Genomic DNA, 16620 nt, shown 5'->3' with positions numbered 1-16620 from the left:
GGTGACTTATTACCACAGCTCTGCAAGTCAGGTTCATTATTCTTATCCTGCAGAAGTTCTGCAGGAAAGACCTGGCAATCATGCAGGGACTTTATTCTTTATCCCTTTCCGTGGCCCAATGTTTGACCCTACTAAATGCCCCCGGGGGTCATGGTGCCTGCTTCCCATTCTTCTCTGCCCACCAGTCCTTCGCCACCAATTTTGAGGCGCGCTGCCAGTCTGGGAACGCAGATCTGCCCTAACAGGCAGGTAATTGGTGTTTTGTTTGGTTTCTTTGACCATGGCGGGGCTTTTCTCTTGATTTAAAAATAATGGAAATGCTTTTTGGAAAACAAGTCCCTCCATAAGAAAGGCAAATGGGGGACATTCTGGGTAAAGATTTGGTTAAACTTGAGTTGGTTGTTAAAGTTAGTCTGATTAAATACAGTCTTTTATTTAATAGCAACACTAAATAGGCAAGTCCAGCACCCACAGTTTTTGGGGGGCTCGCTGTGTGAAAAGGAAGATAGCTTTCCCTTGCCCCTCTTCAGCCAGATCTGTAAATCTCAATTCTGTGTAAAGATTTAAAATGTTAAGGGCCGGGGCACCTGGGCGGCCCAGTTGGTTAAACACCCAACTTCAGTGTCCTGGGATCAAGCCCTGCGTCAGGCTCTGTGCTCAGCGGGGGGTCTGCTTGTCCAGCTCCCTCTCCTTCTGCCCCTCCCCCAACTCATGCTCTCTCTGTCTCTTTCTCCCTCTCTCTCTTTCTCTCAAATAAATAAAATCTTCAAAAAAATGTTAATGTTAAAGGCAAAAGAAAGGCCACATCAATCAATAATAGCAAAGGCAAGGCTATATAACTGCCCCGTTGGTCTCCAAAGATACTGGTTTCCTTTTGTCATTCTCTTGCTAAGAACCTGCAGTACTATTTCTCAGGCCTCTGCCTTTAAGTTTCCTCTGGCTAATCCCACCAATAGAGGAAGCTTTTCCTTCTCTGGATCCCTTATCTCATCTCCCTTTCACACAGCCAGACCTCCCCACTCTGGCTTTGTTTGTTTGTTTGTTTGTGTTTTAAAGATTATTTATTTATTTATTTATTTGAGAGAGAGAGAGAGAGAGAGAGAGCATGAGAGGGGGGAGGGTCAGAGGGAGAAGCAGACTCCCTGCCGAGCAGGGAGCCTGATGTGGGACTCGATCCTGGGACTCCAGGATCCTGACCTGAGCTGAAGGCAGTCGCTTAACCAACTGAGCCACCCAGGTGCCCATCCCCACTCTGGTTTTAGCTGGCACAGTCTCTCCTGCGTTTCAGGAGACCGAGGTTGCCTTCTACTTCCTTTTGCCCTCTCACTGTAACTGAATGGGTTGAAGGCATAGGCGGATGCTGAAGGGATAAACCGCAGATTGTGCTGCTTATATAAGGTGATGGCCCCAAGGGAAATTCGTAGTATGTATATCGCCTGTCTTTAGTTTATCCTGACAAAATAAGGCGAACTTGGAGAAGTAATGCCAGGGAGAAGCCAGACCCCTTGGATGAAAGACGAAAAAGATAGCTAAATTAAACCAACGTTGATGAGATACATCTTACATTTAAAAATGTTTTATTGCGGGTTGCCTGGGTGGCTCAGTTGGTTGAGCGTCTGCCTTTGGCTTGGGTCATGATCCCGAGGTCCTGGGATCGAGCCCCGCATCGGGCTCCCTGCTCGGTGGGGAGTCTGCTTCTCCCTCTCCCTCTGCCTGCCGCTCCCCCTGCTTGTGCTCTCTCTTTGTCAGATAAATAAATAAAATCTTTAAAAAATAAATAAATAAAAATGTGTTGGTTTTTTTTTAAGATTTTTGTCTATTTAATTGACAGAGACACGGCGAGAGAGGGAACACAAGCAGGGGGAGTGGGAGAGGGAGAAGCAGGCTTCCCACTGAGCAGAGAGCCCAATGCGGGGCTCGATTCCAGGACCCTGGGATCATGACCTGAGCCGAAGGCAGACACCTAATAACTGAGCCACCCAGGCGCCCCAATAAAAATGTTTTATTGTGAAATACAGCATCATTCAAAACACCATATGAAAATGTAGTGTACAGTTTAAAGATACTTGCTTCTTTAAAATAGTCCAATTCAAGTTGCTTTACATTTATTAGTGAAAAATTCACTGTGACTAGTTCTTGCTAAAACTGGACAATTAAATATTCAGAAGAAGAGCTAAAAAGCATCCCTAACGTGTCTTACTAATCCATGCAACAGTTTACCTATGAATGGACTTTTCTTTGACAATAACACTTGTTTTGTTAATGGGGATTTCTTTAAAATATTTTATTTATTTATTTGAGAGAGAGAGAGAGAGAGCACAAGCAGGCCAGGGGAGGGGCAGAGGGAGAAGGAGGAGCAGACTCCCTGCTGAGCAGGGAGCCTGACAAGGGGCTTGACGAGGGTCTTGATATCAGGACCCTGGGATCATGACCTGAGCTGAAGGCAGGAGCTTAACTGAGTGAGCCCCCCCAGGCGCCCCGGGTTTTTTTTAACTAGGCTCCACACCCAGCGTGGAGCCCAGTGCAGGGCTTGAACTCAGGACCCTGAGATCAAGAGCTGAGCTAAGATCAAGAGTCAGACGCTCAACCGACTAAGCCACCCAGGAGCCCTGGGAATTTTTTTTTTTTTTAATTAGGAATTTAGGCCATAAAGTTCTCAGATTAATCGTGAATATATTTGATGGTTTTAGAGCTTTCTGAATTCCTGCTTCTATGTCTGTATATAGTTTATGAAGCCTGTCTGAATCTTTCCCATCCCAACTTAAGTCCCACCTCCCCCATAGAGAGGAGTGATTAACATCTATTGCTATTACTCTGTGCCCGGAGCTGTACCAATGTTTTACACATGCTCTCTTATTTAATTTTCTCAGGAATGCTGTGAGATAATATAATAGTGTTACTCCCAATTCACAGATGAGAAAACTGAGGTCTCATGCCTCATCCCTCAGAGCTAGCGAGGATTCGAGCTCAAGTTCTAAGTGCCATGCTTTCTTAAAGCCCTAGCTCTAACCCTACCCATGGACTATATGCCCTGCCTTCCCCCACCATGATCTCTTAGCCTGAACTCCTATAGCCTAGTGTCTGCTTCACTTAATACATATTTCCATGTCTCCCTTATCACCTGGCCTGCTGACCTGCAGATAGTAGTTGCTGAAGGAATGTCTGATCGGAGAAGAATTATTTTCTTTTTTGCAGCAGAGGGAATGCTTATTTACTAAGTTTGTACGCCAGAGATGTGAGCTCAGAAGGAGGCCTGTTTCCAGGATTCTTTTAAATGCCAGCTTTATAGTATCCTTGATTTTATCGAATTTTCAGTGAGAGAAAATTCTACATAAAAGTTAACTTACATTGCATATAGTGTTTTAATCTATTAGTATTGAAATGATTTGAGATTATCGTTCTTTTTGATTTATGGTTGTCTTTCATTTCATCTCAAGATGAGCACCTGCTATTAGCAGTGGTTTCTACAAAACCAATGAAGCAAAGTGTCTGCCCCTTGGGGCACTGAAGAGTTTATTTGGTAAAACGAGAGCAGAGACAACTAAGACTGGCAAAAAACAAAGCAAAACAAATCAAAAAGGTGGTTGAATCGGGCTGTAAACTCTTAAGGGGCCGACTGATAACTTTTCATGTGTGATGTTTTGATAAGTAATAATGTTAAGCTTCAATCATTATTGTGAAGTTAAATGATTATACATGTCTTTGCAGCAAATTTATTTCTGATCGCGAGAGTAGAAGAAGTCTCACTAACAGCCATTTGGAAAAAAAGAAATGTGATGAATATGTAAGTGTCATTTATAATAAAGTATGCTTATTTGTTTTAATCACATAAATTGGGACATGTTTTTAATTCATGTAGCATAATACCAAAAGTATAGCTATTTATATTCACCAAGATAGCCTATGTATTTTCTCCTGAAACCCATTTTAAAAAATAACTAAACCACTAAGGAAGTATTTCTTGAATTTTACTTCCACACCAGTTCCTAATAGTGCTTTAAAGACTTTGGCATGATGAACTTTCTTGAGGACTGTTTTGCTTACGTTTGTCTCTCTGTTTAGATTCCAGGAACAACCTCCTTAGGCATGTCTGTTTTTAACCTAAGCAACGCCATTATGGGCAGTGGGATTTTGGGACTGGCCTTTGCCCTGGCAAACACCGGAATCCTACTTTTTCTGTGAGTGTTGACACTGCAGTACTTTCCATGTAAAACTGTATTTTCTGTATGTTTCTGTTCATACAGAAGAAATTGGAAATATTTCTGAATAGTTTTTATGTTTTTACTAACTTGGTTAAGTTATGAGTACATACTTTTATATTGTTTGTTTGAGTGATTTTCCAAGTTGCACCTAATGTTTATAAGAAAGGGGAAAGAGAAAAATCTTTTTATTCACCAAAAACACCAAAATAAGCCTTTATAAAAAGGATTAAAAATTTTCAAAATAAGATTTTTGGTATTTTGGGATTCCTTATACCTGTCACTTTAAATCTCAGCTAAAAGGTCAAAATATTTAGAGGTGTCTAATCCAACCACTCAACACTTTGGTATTTGGATTGCAATGGAATATGTACTATATCCAAAGGTAATTGCAAATTTGTTTGTAATAAATAGCCAAGAAGCACAGATGAGAAATTAGCATGTACTTTTCCTCTGAGAGTTAGTTAAGAGAAAATAGGCAGTTTTGTTTTTAAATAACTTTTCCTCACACTGTGGAATGGGACTTTCAGCAGATGTACAGAGGGCTTCTTTTCAGTTGGAACAAGATGAAAACAGATCATAGAATTTATACCAGGAAAATTCTCACCCAGCCTGATTCCCCTCTCAAGACCCTACGGAGTATCAGTGGTGTTTTGCCTGAAGAGGCAAGGAGGAAATTCTCTTCTCCAGCCTTTTCCCCCGAGACTGCACTCATGTTCTTCATTGGCCTCGCTCAGTAGTCTTCATTGCTGGATCTTGAGATGGGAGCATCATTTTCTTGGAAGCAGTGACCAAAATGGCTAGTACTCCTACAAATTGTGTATATTCCTTTAGAAAGACTTAGAAAATTGTGATGCAAGTACACTGCTGCCCATTCCGTTACCCAGGGATCGGTGATGTCCATCCATGCTGGACCATATGGGTCAGTAGCACTAGGGATTAATATTCTTCCTCTTAACGTGTAAACACACTAGACATGTCCTTCCTAGAATTAAAACTCTGTATAGGACAGTGAATTCAAGACGTTTTCTTCCTTATTGTCCACCCAACTCGGTAAACCCAACTATAGCCTCTTCTTTTTATTGTGCTGGGTGGATCATTCTGTGTGGCCTTTCTCTTTATGTATATCTTGAGCCAAGTGCCAGGTTTTAGGGTTAAAGGATGGAGTTGGACAAAATATTTCTATGGTGACTTTTTTGGTACGCGTGGAACTCTGACCCTCTTAGGATACTGTGGGGTCGCTGCACTTGTGATTTTCAGAGCAGTGACCAGAGGCACATGACTGCTAGTCCCAACTCCTCTTCTGAATGGCTGTGTAGTCTTAAGCAAGTTACTTAGCCACTCTGAGCTGCAGTTGCTTCCTCTGTAAAACAAGGAAATTGCACTAGAAAAATCTCAGAACTCTGCCAACCTCTAAAACCCTATGATTCTGTGACTATTATCAGTTATTCCAGAGCTGGAAAAATGTTCAGTTCAGAAATGTGTTTTACATTGATTTATTTTTTTTTAGTTATTGCAGTATTAGTTAGTTCTATGTTAAGTAGTTGAAGACTCGATTCTTTGATGATGGTAACAACAGTCCTCGTACCAGGTACTACTTTAAGTACTTTATGCTGAATCCTTGCAAGTCTCTGAAATAGGTACTCGTGTTAGTTCCCTCCTTCATGGATAAGGAAACTGAGGAAGAGGGAACAGACTTTTATTTTGGAATCTCTCTTTGTCACCATTCTGGGAATCCCCTTCTCTGGGAATCCCCTTCGCCTCTCTTCTCTCCTAGATCCCCTGTTCCCTCTATTCCATTTCTTCCTTTTTCTGGATTTACTTCCTTGCTTTTGTTGCTGAGAAAGGATGAATAGAAATATGTTTTTCGAGGCCTTCATGTCTGCAAAATGTTTTTATCCTACCTTCACCTTGGATTGGCAGTTTGGCTGGATATAGAACTCTATATTGGCAGTATTTTTCCATCAGAATTTGAAGGTATTGCTTCACTGCTTTCTAGTTTCTTCTGTTGTGAAGTCCCATATCCTCCTGATTCCTGATCTTTTCAGTATAGCCAGGGTTTTTGTTTTTTGTTCTGGTTTGTTTCTGGAAATTTGTTGAATCTCTTTGCTCCCCATGTTCTTCAGTTTTATAGTGGTGTGTCTTGATGTGGGCCTTTATCATCCACTGTGTCAGGCAGTCAGTACCTCCTTTTCTTTTAGAAGTTCATAGCTTTCAGTTTGGGGACATTTTCTTACACATTATTGTGTCAATGAATTCCTTCCTCCTCTTTCCCTTTTCTCTGTTTCTGGAACTGCTCCCCAGATTCTGGACCTTCTGGACTCGTCCTCTCAGTTTTATTTTTTATTTTCATTTCTTCAATTTTTCACTGTACTTTCTGGGATATGTCCTCAATTTTCCCCAGCTCTTTACTGAATGCTTTATTTCTGTTATTATTTTTTTATTTATAGGAGCTTTTAAAAAATTCTTGGAATGTTCCTTTCTTATATTATTTTGTTTTATGATTTCAGTGTTTTCTCTAAGGATTCTAGTGATAGTTTTGGAAAATTTCAAGCATAAAGTGGGAAGAAGAGTATAAAAGATTCCCATGTTCCCTTCATCCCATGGCCTTACTTTAATCATCCCCCTCATCTGGATTGTCTCAAAGCAAATCCCAGCTCTAATATCATTTCATCCATAAATATTTCAGTGTATTTCTCATTAAAATAAGGATTATTTTTAATAATTATTTAATAAGGATTTAATATTTAATAATTATTTAATAAGGATTATTAATACATAACCATATTATGTCACACCTAAAAAATTATCAGCAGTTCCTTAATATCATCAAATATCCAAACAAAATTTGAATTGTCTATTTATCTCCTTTGACAAAACAACAACTGGGTTTTCCAAATCAGTACTCAAATAAGGTCCATATAGTGCAATTGGCTATGTGTTTTAATCTCTTTTAAGCTGTAGGTTCCCCGTTTCTCTCTCTTCTTTTTTCCTATACAATATATGTGTTGAAGAAGCTGAGCCATTTGTCCCATAGAGTTTACCACAGTCTGAATTCCGCTGACTCTATCCCTCTGGCGCAAGTTGATTTTTTGTTTGTTTGTTTGCTTTGGACTCCATCTTTCATTTTAGAATCTTTCCTCAGATGTCAGGTGGTCCTTCTTTGTCTGTTATATTCAAAAGTAAGGGATGGTAAAAACAAGCGTAATTTACACCCACTACACGTGAGTAGGGCTTGTTGGCGATAGCTTCACATAAGGTGTTGTCACCAGCCCTTTACTTGGGGAACCAGCAGTGTCACTCTTTGGCTGTTGGGATCACCCAGCATCTTCCAGTCGCCTGCCTGGAGGGTCTGAGCGTTGCCACCATATTTCTGGGAACCAAGTTGGGGGCAAGGTTTGGGGTGGATATCTCACTTGCATGTGTTTACCCAATCCCAGTTTTCCTGACAAGTACCCACTCCCCTGACAAGTTGTGCTGGGTCCCTCACCCAGAGACCTGTATTTTATACTTGACAGAGAATGTGTCTTCAGATATATATCTTCTGCCAGATGGGGAGGAGCAACCACTCAGCTTTACGGCATAGGTGCCTGGTCTGGGAATCTAGCTATTTCTTGAAGATCCTCTTTATTTTAGCTCATCCCTCCCATTGTTCCCTCCTTCCAGTAATGCCACCGGGGCCTTTTGGGAATTCTGTGGTGAAAATTGGATTGGTGTTGTTTTTCTCCACTGCCAGTTTAAGGTTCAGCTTTGTCTACTTTCCAGTTCTGAAATTTTGTGCTTATTATCTCCTCTCATGTTCTTAGGAGGGAGCAGGAGTAAGTTTATATATTCAATCTACCATTCCTAGAATTCAGTTGATTTTTAATTATAGTGATTCAGGGATAATTGATCTCTTGTCTCATGACTCTTCAGTTTCTGACTGAAGCAAAGAATTGGATAAACTTGACTCTTACAGTTGCAGGAAGACTTCCCTGCATAAAACTCTTATAAATCGTTTGGTTATTTGCAAGATGTATGAATAGCAAGCGCCACACACCAAATCATCAGGTGAAAGCTCGAGAAGGTAGCTGTATAAAGACCCAAACTTACAAGCTTTTCACAAAATGTAGAACTCTCCTACCTTAGACCGAGGACTCACTCTGTGTGTTGTAAAACCAGCTGCTCCTACAGCTGCTCCAAGCCAAGAAGCAGTTGGCAGGATCAAGGTACTTCATCTGGTACAGGGCCCTGTTCCAGACTCATATTAGCCAACACGGAAAAAGAGTCCAAGCCTGTCCAGGCTTCTTTAGAAAAGCAACTGGGAAGGCTCCTCTGAGTCTCCCCGAGGTTGGGTGCAGAGCTCTTCACTGGGGTCATCTGAAAACTTGCGGGAGTGATTTCTTTTTCTTGGATGAATTTGGGGCTCATTTTTTTTTTTTTGACCTAACCATAATGGCTGTCATCCCTGTTTAACACACCTCTGATTCAGTTGGATTCAGTGAACTCTGCCCCATTGGAAGAATGCAGTTAGGTTTTGTGTTTCCCTGAATTCTGAAGCCCTATAATTCCACCCAGGGAACAGGAAGTATGGGAACGGGGAATCTCCACTTACAGTTGTTCTGACAGTATCTGTTCTCTGTTGGAAACAAAATGGGGCTGTACCCTGAGGCAGCAGTTCGGGGATATGCTGAGGCACGAGTATCTCAGGGTAAAATGCACACACTGAAATGAGTTTTCCTAAAATTGGGGATCCAAGGAAAAGGCAGTGGGTGCTGAAAACTTTTCCACTGTAACTCCCTGTTCTATCACTGATTTTTTTTTTTTTTACATAGCTCCCCTGTAACTCTATCATGGCCAAAGTGGGATCAAAAGTAAATATTGGCAGGGTGCCTGGGTGGCTCAGTGGGTTAAGCGGCTAACTCCTGATTGCGGCTTAGGTCACGATCTCAGGGTCATGAGATTGAACCCCGAGTAGGGCTCTGCGCTGGGCGTGGAGCCTGCTTAAGGTTCTCTGTCCCCTTCTCCCTCTCCCCCCGCCCCAAGAAAAGAAAAGAAAAGGAAAACAAAGTAAATATTGGCATGGAAGAATGGTGAGGTTTGTTTTGTTTTTTATTTCACCTTACCATCTCCCCCACCCAGCCCAAAACAGGAAAGTTACATTTCTAAATGTATCTATTAAAAGCATACATTTTATAGAAAATGAATGTCTTTAGAATGTATCACTTCCTCATAGTAGTAGGTAAATGAGAGGTTTATTAAACTATACAGAATCTGATAAAGCAATAAATGCTTTATATTTTTCCATAACTTCTTGGCAGGTATTATCGTTTATTATTTTAATAATGTAGCCCTTAAGTGTAAAACTGTGAAAAAGGAGACTATAATTGATGATACTTCTGAGACCTCAAAAGATATGATCATTTATTGTAAACACTGAGTTTATAAACCGTCTGTTTGAAATGATAATTGTGAAACAACATAACAATCTATATAGACCATAGTTTAAATTTTATTTTGGTTGATTACAATTCCAGAGTCTCATTTTTTGAGTTTTTGAATTTTTTGAGTCTCATTTGCCATTTTCATGTCACTCGGTTGTGAGGATAAAAAGATAATATAGCTAAAGACACACTTTGAAAAGTGGCATGCAAGAAGACATTTATTCATTAGTGCCAGCCCCATGGGACTGCTATGAGTGTGTGTGTGTGTGTGTGCACACGCGTGTGTGTGTGACAGAAGAGAGTATGTGTGTGAGAGAGAATGTGTGAGAGTGTGTGTGCATGAGAGAGTAAGTGTGTGTGTGTGTGTGTGTGTGTGTCTGAGAGAGAGAGAGAGAGAGAGAGAGAGAGATGAAGGGAGTACCAGTAGTTCCTGGTATATAGCAGCACTATGTAGGACGTGTTTGTGGAAGTATTAGTTAGGTAGTCACTAAATAATGGTTAACATTTATTGAACAGTAATTATATATGCCATATTATGTCATTTAATCTCCATCAACTATGAAGTAAGTATTAGTTCCTTTTTACAGATGAAGTAACGGAGGCTTAATAACAACTTAGCAAGTTGGGGAGCCAGGGTTCTGTCCAGGCTTTTCTGACTCTAGAACCAGTGTGATCTAAAACACGATACTGCCTTTTAGTGATGCCTTCGTCAGAAACCAAATTTGCATTATTAATGTACATCATCAGAGAAATTTTATTCTTATCAATAGATACTTGCAAGTTAATATTTTAGCTTTAAAAATCACCTTGTATAATCATTCATATTCCTGGACTGTTTTACTACTATTTCACCAAGAACCATCGCCCTTATTGTAATGGAAATAGTATTGCAATATTGCGTGCACCAAATTGTAGATCAGGGGTGGTCAGGTTCCTGGTAATAGCCAATAAAATACATGCCTACAGTATATCATAAACCTGACATACCCTCTGAACGGCTTCGTGTGTCCCATGTCTACACCCGACTTGGCCTTGTGTGCTATCTGAGACTCCCCGCTGTCTTCGTGAGCCCTTGAATTTAATTCCTTCCAAAGATTTAACTAAATGTTGTTGTTAAGAATTAAAAACGCAGTACTGACAAAGTCAGATAATACCAAGTCTGTTGTTAGAGAATTGGTTCAATAATCATAGTAGTTCCATAAAACAGAATATTAGACAACTATATAAAAGGGTAAACTGGATTATGTGTACTGGTATGGGAAAAATGTCCTAAGAATATTATTGTGTGAAAAAACCTGTTAGGTGGAAGTGAGCAAGGAAGGAGATTGTGTGTGTATATGCACACACCCCACAGACTATTCGGGAGGGTGCACAAATAAGCTGTTGACAGTGGTTACTTCTGGAGAGTGCCTCAGGGGCTGGGGGGGACGTGGGAGTGCAAAGTTTACACTCTGTATTATCTTTCTACCATGTGTTTTTAGGGAAAGAAACTAATGGAAAAACCCTGTTTTTTAGGGAACTTAAAACCAATGACATAAGACTTTTTTTCCCCCTCTTACCTACAGAAGACTTGAGGAAAAACAGATTTTCGGTATTGATATTTAAGACCCTAAGAGCGAGAATAAGCATTGATGCTCTGTTACCTATTCCAAACTCTATTTTCAACCCCATCTGCCTTCAGAGAGCCTCCACTTCAGCCACACCAACCCCCTTCTTTTCTGTAAAGGCCACCGGCACCGTCCTTGTCACCCTGGTCTTTCCCCCTCTTTATTCCCCTCCTTATTCCCACGCACCTCTGTGCTTCTGAATCCCGACAGGCCTGTGAGGCCCAGTCAGATGCCACCTCCGGAACTGTTTCCCTGATCCTCCTCTACCTTCCCGATTGAACTCTGAGCCCTACAAGGACAGGATTAATATCTAATTCTTCCTTGTTTAAATCATCCCCCCACCCCCCCACCCCCCGCCGGCCCCAACAAGATCTAGAACAGTTGCTTGCATATATGTGATTCTCAATAAAATTTCATTGACATGAATGAATGAATACCTAAGAATTAGATTTTGCAAAACCAAAACAAGGCTTTAGGGCAAAACAATGGCTCTCATAATTGGTGCAAACTTATGGGAGGGCAAATAACAACTGAAAGGTTTAGCTCACCCTCAAATTTTCAGTGGGCTGTGGAGATGTAATGATAATAACAAGGTTAGCACAGCACTCACCCCCAAGTGGTTACTTGGTTACTTTCCTGGGAATGCCTCCTTCATTTGAACATTCTAAATAGTTCAGAGCCTGTTAAATCCTGTAAGAGGTTAGTATTACATTGCTAAAAGAGCATTTGTTGTTAAATTGCTATTTGCAAAAAGGAATGTAATTGTCATTTTCAGTTTACAGCAATTACCTCCACTTTGTGGTAAATCGTTCGCTTCAATTGTAGGTGAATTCTCTCTCTTTCTGAATATTTATGTAACTCTGTGAACCACTAAAAAGATGCAACATTGTATTACCTATAATTACAGTGTTTACAAACAAACCAGTAAATAGTCATGCCAGTAAGGGTCAATCTATAATATAAAGATCTCTGTAAACCAAGATCAGACTAGCAGGGGCCTTCTCTCTTTAAATTCAGTGTTTTACAGTTGAGCCTACATAAGGGGGAGACAGAAATGGAATTAGAACCATAGGTCCATCAACACATTGCCCTAAGTTCTGTTCTTATCTTGTAGGTATTTGATCATTATTAGCCCATCACAAAAAATGGGCTTCTCATGATATCAGGAGGTTTGTATTCTTAAATAACTGCCTTAGCATAGCTCTGAAGTCTGACATCTTTTTCAGCAAATTCTACTAAATTGGAGTGAGATTGCAGTGTACCTTCACAAATATGTACTCTGCATGTTCCTGAACTTCATTACTTCATATTCCAGAAAGTTTGAATCACACCCACCAAGATGATAATTTTGCTCTTAGCAGTAACAGAAATGGTCTGTGTGATATTTATCAAGTTATTCCTCATAAATGTTAAGTTGTCTTTCTCTGTGCACTCCTAAGCAGGCAGTTCTTTGCCTCCTGAGGAAAGACCAAACTGGATCTTGTGATCTTAAAACCCGGGTGATTAAAGAGGAGGTCAAGAGGGAAACTCTACTCTTCCGGTGATCCTAGGAGGAGGTCCATGAGTGTAGTCACATTCATCTTCCCTCTTGTCAATCAGTTACTTGTTTTTAAAATTCTTTGAGTTATAGTCACTGTTCCTTAGAAATGATCTGAAGAGAAAATTGTTGTCCTTCAGCTGGCAGCAAAAATCACTGGCATCAGAGTCTCTTGTTTGGGGATAATAATCCTGGAAGAGGAGAAATGGCACATTCAGGCTTGCCAACATTTGAGATACATGTAAAAAGGACAGTGGCAGTGCCATTGAACTCTATTGAAATTAACTGGATTAAGAAGCTTTTCAGAAATAGGGCAATAGGAAAGTGGTTAGTGTTGTGCTAAAAATGAGGGCTTATTTTGTAAACGAAGAGGGTTGGCAAGTGTAGGAGATGAGTCCCACCCATTGTTTTTAAAAGTTGAGCAGTTATGCTTAGTTGGTGAGTCATCTAAGATGTGTCTGATAAGGGGTTCCAAGAAGGCAATTCTCGCGGCCCGGGAGAGGTGTGCGGCTGTGTGCACGGCGCATGCGCGGGAGCGTGTGCTGGGAGCTGGCTCAGTCCTATCTAGACTGAGTCGAATCCGGGGCCGGTGCTGCGGTGCGACCCAAGGACAACAGCATGGCCTCCATTTTGGAGCACTGTGTTTTTCTTAGCCTGCAAGAGGCAACTTAACTCTACTGCCTAAGGTTTTACCAGTATTAATACCTCCATGATGCATGAATGCCTTTTTGTTCCCTTTACTGAGTTGCAGTAGGGCCAGGTGTGTATCAGCACAGCAGCTCAGTATAGTCCAGAAATTTGGATTTTCAAGGCTAGCTTGAACTTTTATTACTCACAGAGTGGTAGTTGGTTTAGTAGAGTGGAAAACTGCCCCTTCGTGAGCCAGGTAGTTTTGCTTTGTTCTATGGCCGCAAGCTTCACTTTACATTGGGTCCATGGTATCAGTGATCTACGACTACATCAGGGGTTCGAAAACTACAGCGTACTGACCAAAACCACCTGTAGCCTCTTTTTGTATGGCTTGCCAGCTGAGAGTAGCTTTTATTTTTTTAGAGAGAAAAAAAGATGTTATAAAGTTTACATGTTCCATGGGATCTATAACAACCCTATTTATCATCCCTATTTTATAGGTAAAGAAGCTAAGATTCACAGAGGCTAAGGCACTTGCTAGGATGACACTGTGATTGGTGGTGGGAGGAGGGGAAGGAGGGCAACAAGCCCATGGTATAGTCCTCTTAACTCTTCCATCTCTCCTTCAATGTGCGTTGTTACCATGGAAACAGAGTGGGAAAGTATGAATGAAGCCCCAGCTCCATCATTCCTGCTGGAGTGGAAGTCCAAAATACCCACTGAGAACAGCACACTCCTTTACTTAATGATTCCGTGGAATTTTTCTGTCACTCAGGAGTTACATCTTAAGAGTATGATAAAGGGGGCATCATTTTCAAAGGTAAGGATCTAGGTTTGAGAGAAAAGGAAGCCAGTTATTCTTCTGGAGTGGAAGAAGAGGAAGAAGGGCATGTCAAGAGTTATAAATGGAGTGCCCGCAAAACCCACAGCCCTCTACCAACGACTATAGGCAAAAACAGGAAGTGGTGATGGCGCATGGCTTTCTTTCTTACCAGTACGACTTCCTCTTTTAAAGTCAAACCTCCTCCTAACTTTTTAACCTCACAAAGCATCAACTAAGTTGATAAAATTCTAGTTCTGTCTCATACCTCTTTTAAGTACTTCTTTCTCTTTAGGATCATATTAGATCTTATTTGATTTGGTCGTCAGTGAGGCATATTTCTTTCATTAGACAACACAAAATACCTAACCAGCAGTGAGGCTAGTTTAAGAGCAGCTTTGCACCAAAAAAATGTAGATTTACCTACAAGGAAAGAAATGGAAGGAATTGTACAAATAATTGATCCCTGCCTGTTCCCAGCTCAGCATTTAAAAACCATCCCTTTTACTCTCTAATGTGTAAATATTACAAATAATTTCATGCTACCAGATCCTGGTGTGCTGGTCCTCTGACCCTCAGAATGTTGAAATTTAGTCACAATCTAGTGACTAGGAAGTGCACTTTGGGACTGAATAATTACATGTTTCTGCTCCTTTCTTTAAATATCTTGTGAGTTCCTTAAATGAAATAGGGACTATATTAATGACCTTGGAGTTTAAACAAATGCAACTCTTCACCCCCCCTCCCCAAAGGGAAGAATTGGAATAATACTACTATCATTTGAAAGGTTCTTTATATTTTTTCATTTTAATACTATTATTGTAAAAGTAAGAAAATCATTAAAGACCATTTTGAAAATGCATAAAATAAATTAAGTATAAAGAAATCACCCAAAATCTCACTGTTAACAGCAGGCTGTGTTAGCCTTGTGATGTATTTCATTCTAAGTTGTTTGTCTCCTGCTTACACTGTCGTTCCTCTGTGGATATTTGACTTTGGCAGACAATATAGCATCGGTGGGTAAGGCCTTTGGAGTCAGACTATGAGGGTTTGAGGGCTCTAATACTAGCTCTGTGACCTTAGACAAACTACTTAACCTAACCTCTCTGAACTTCAATTTCTTTATGTAAAATAGTAATAGTAAATACTCATAAGTGAAATATTTTAAAGTGCTTAGTGTGGGCCTGATGTATTGAAAATACCCTAAATTTATTGGTAGTAATGATCAATTGTTTTATTAATTATATTGAATCCCTATTGAAGTAAAGTTGTATGTAAAAGATAATTTTCAATTTTCCAAAATATTTAAAATTTTCACCTGGATTAGGGACTCAGAACACCTGGTCCCTCTCTCCTCACTTTCAGGCACGTCTCCTTCCATTTGGGCTCTCCTTAAATAGACAATTCTTCCTCCGTGTCGCCTTTTTTTTTTTTTCCCACTTAAGCTTTCCACTAGCATGGCTTCCCTGGGCCAGGAACCGTGCAGCACCACCCTGCCTCTGCAGTTACCCTCCAGAGGGTCTACTTCTGACCACAACCCCTTCCACTTCCAGGCTCCTCCCTTGGGTACTCCCACTGTGCCTGTCCTCCAGTATCATGGAGAACCTCTGTCTCTGAGAACCTCAGGGAGAAGCACACTTCCTTCCCTGTCCAGCTCAGCTGTCACGGCCTTTCACTTGAAAGCCCCTCTCTTTCCCACACTCTAAAATTCCCTTCTCCACCAGCTCTCTGTCACAATAGCTGGAAACCCCCGAATCTGAGCTCCTTAACCATGCAGATGGGTAACTCATTCAACATCCTTGCTTGGGTTCTCCATCTGCCCAGCCCTCCCTTCATCCCCAGCTAATGCTCTGCTCTCTGCAGCAGTGTTTTTAGATCCTTACTCACTTCATATAGATATGTCCCTTGGGAAGAGTTGGCAGGGAGGGTATGGAAGGGCAGAGAGAGTTAGTAGAGATAAGAGATGAGTAAAAAAAGTAGAGGGGGGAAGACAGGAAGGTGGAGACAGTTTGGAAAGGTAGGAGAAAGTGAAGGGGTAGAAGAAAGTGAAAGAGAGGCCAGTAACAGAGGGGAAGGACTGGAGAAAGATGGTTGGCCAGAAAACAGTGTGTTTCCTACAGTTTGTCCAATTGGCTTGTACTGGAATTTTAGATTTTCTTGTAAATATTCTGCATCAACCAGATTGTGTGTCTCTGAGTTTTGGAGGGAGGGGCTGTGGATTGGTGGGAAGTGATGGTAGATAAAAGACTAGTGAAAAAGACTACTTTTCCTCCGGTGCAGGGAGTTTTTATATCGACTATTCTAATCATGAGGACGGTAAAAGTTTTATACTTTTCACTGGGTTTAGAAGAGGAAGAATTATATAGTGTGGTAAGCCTCAGATCCCTTTTGGCAGGAAAGAGAC

The 16620-nt window shown here is 40.9% G+C and overlaps 1 protein-coding gene across 1 annotated transcript in view; it reads left to right on the top strand.

The window, feature by feature from the left end:
• Window positions 1-16620, top strand: part of SLC38A1 (solute carrier family 38 member 1) — a 59657-nt gene that overhangs the window by 25062 nt on the left and 17975 nt on the right. Inside the window, exons 4-5 of the mRNA XM_078074166.1 lie at window positions 3709-3784; window positions 4063-4178. Coding sequence (XP_077930292.1) covers window positions 3709-3784; window positions 4063-4178 — 192 coding nt within the window. The remainder of the gene's footprint in view (window positions 1-3708; window positions 3785-4062; window positions 4179-16620) is intronic.

This window comes from Halichoerus grypus, chromosome 6, assembly GCF_964656455.1.
Source record: "Halichoerus grypus chromosome 6, mHalGry1.hap1.1, whole genome shotgun sequence".
NCBI classification, from domain to species: domain Eukaryota; kingdom Metazoa; phylum Chordata; class Mammalia; order Carnivora; family Phocidae; genus Halichoerus; species Halichoerus grypus.
This window is presented reverse-complemented; position numbering and strand designations above follow the sequence as displayed.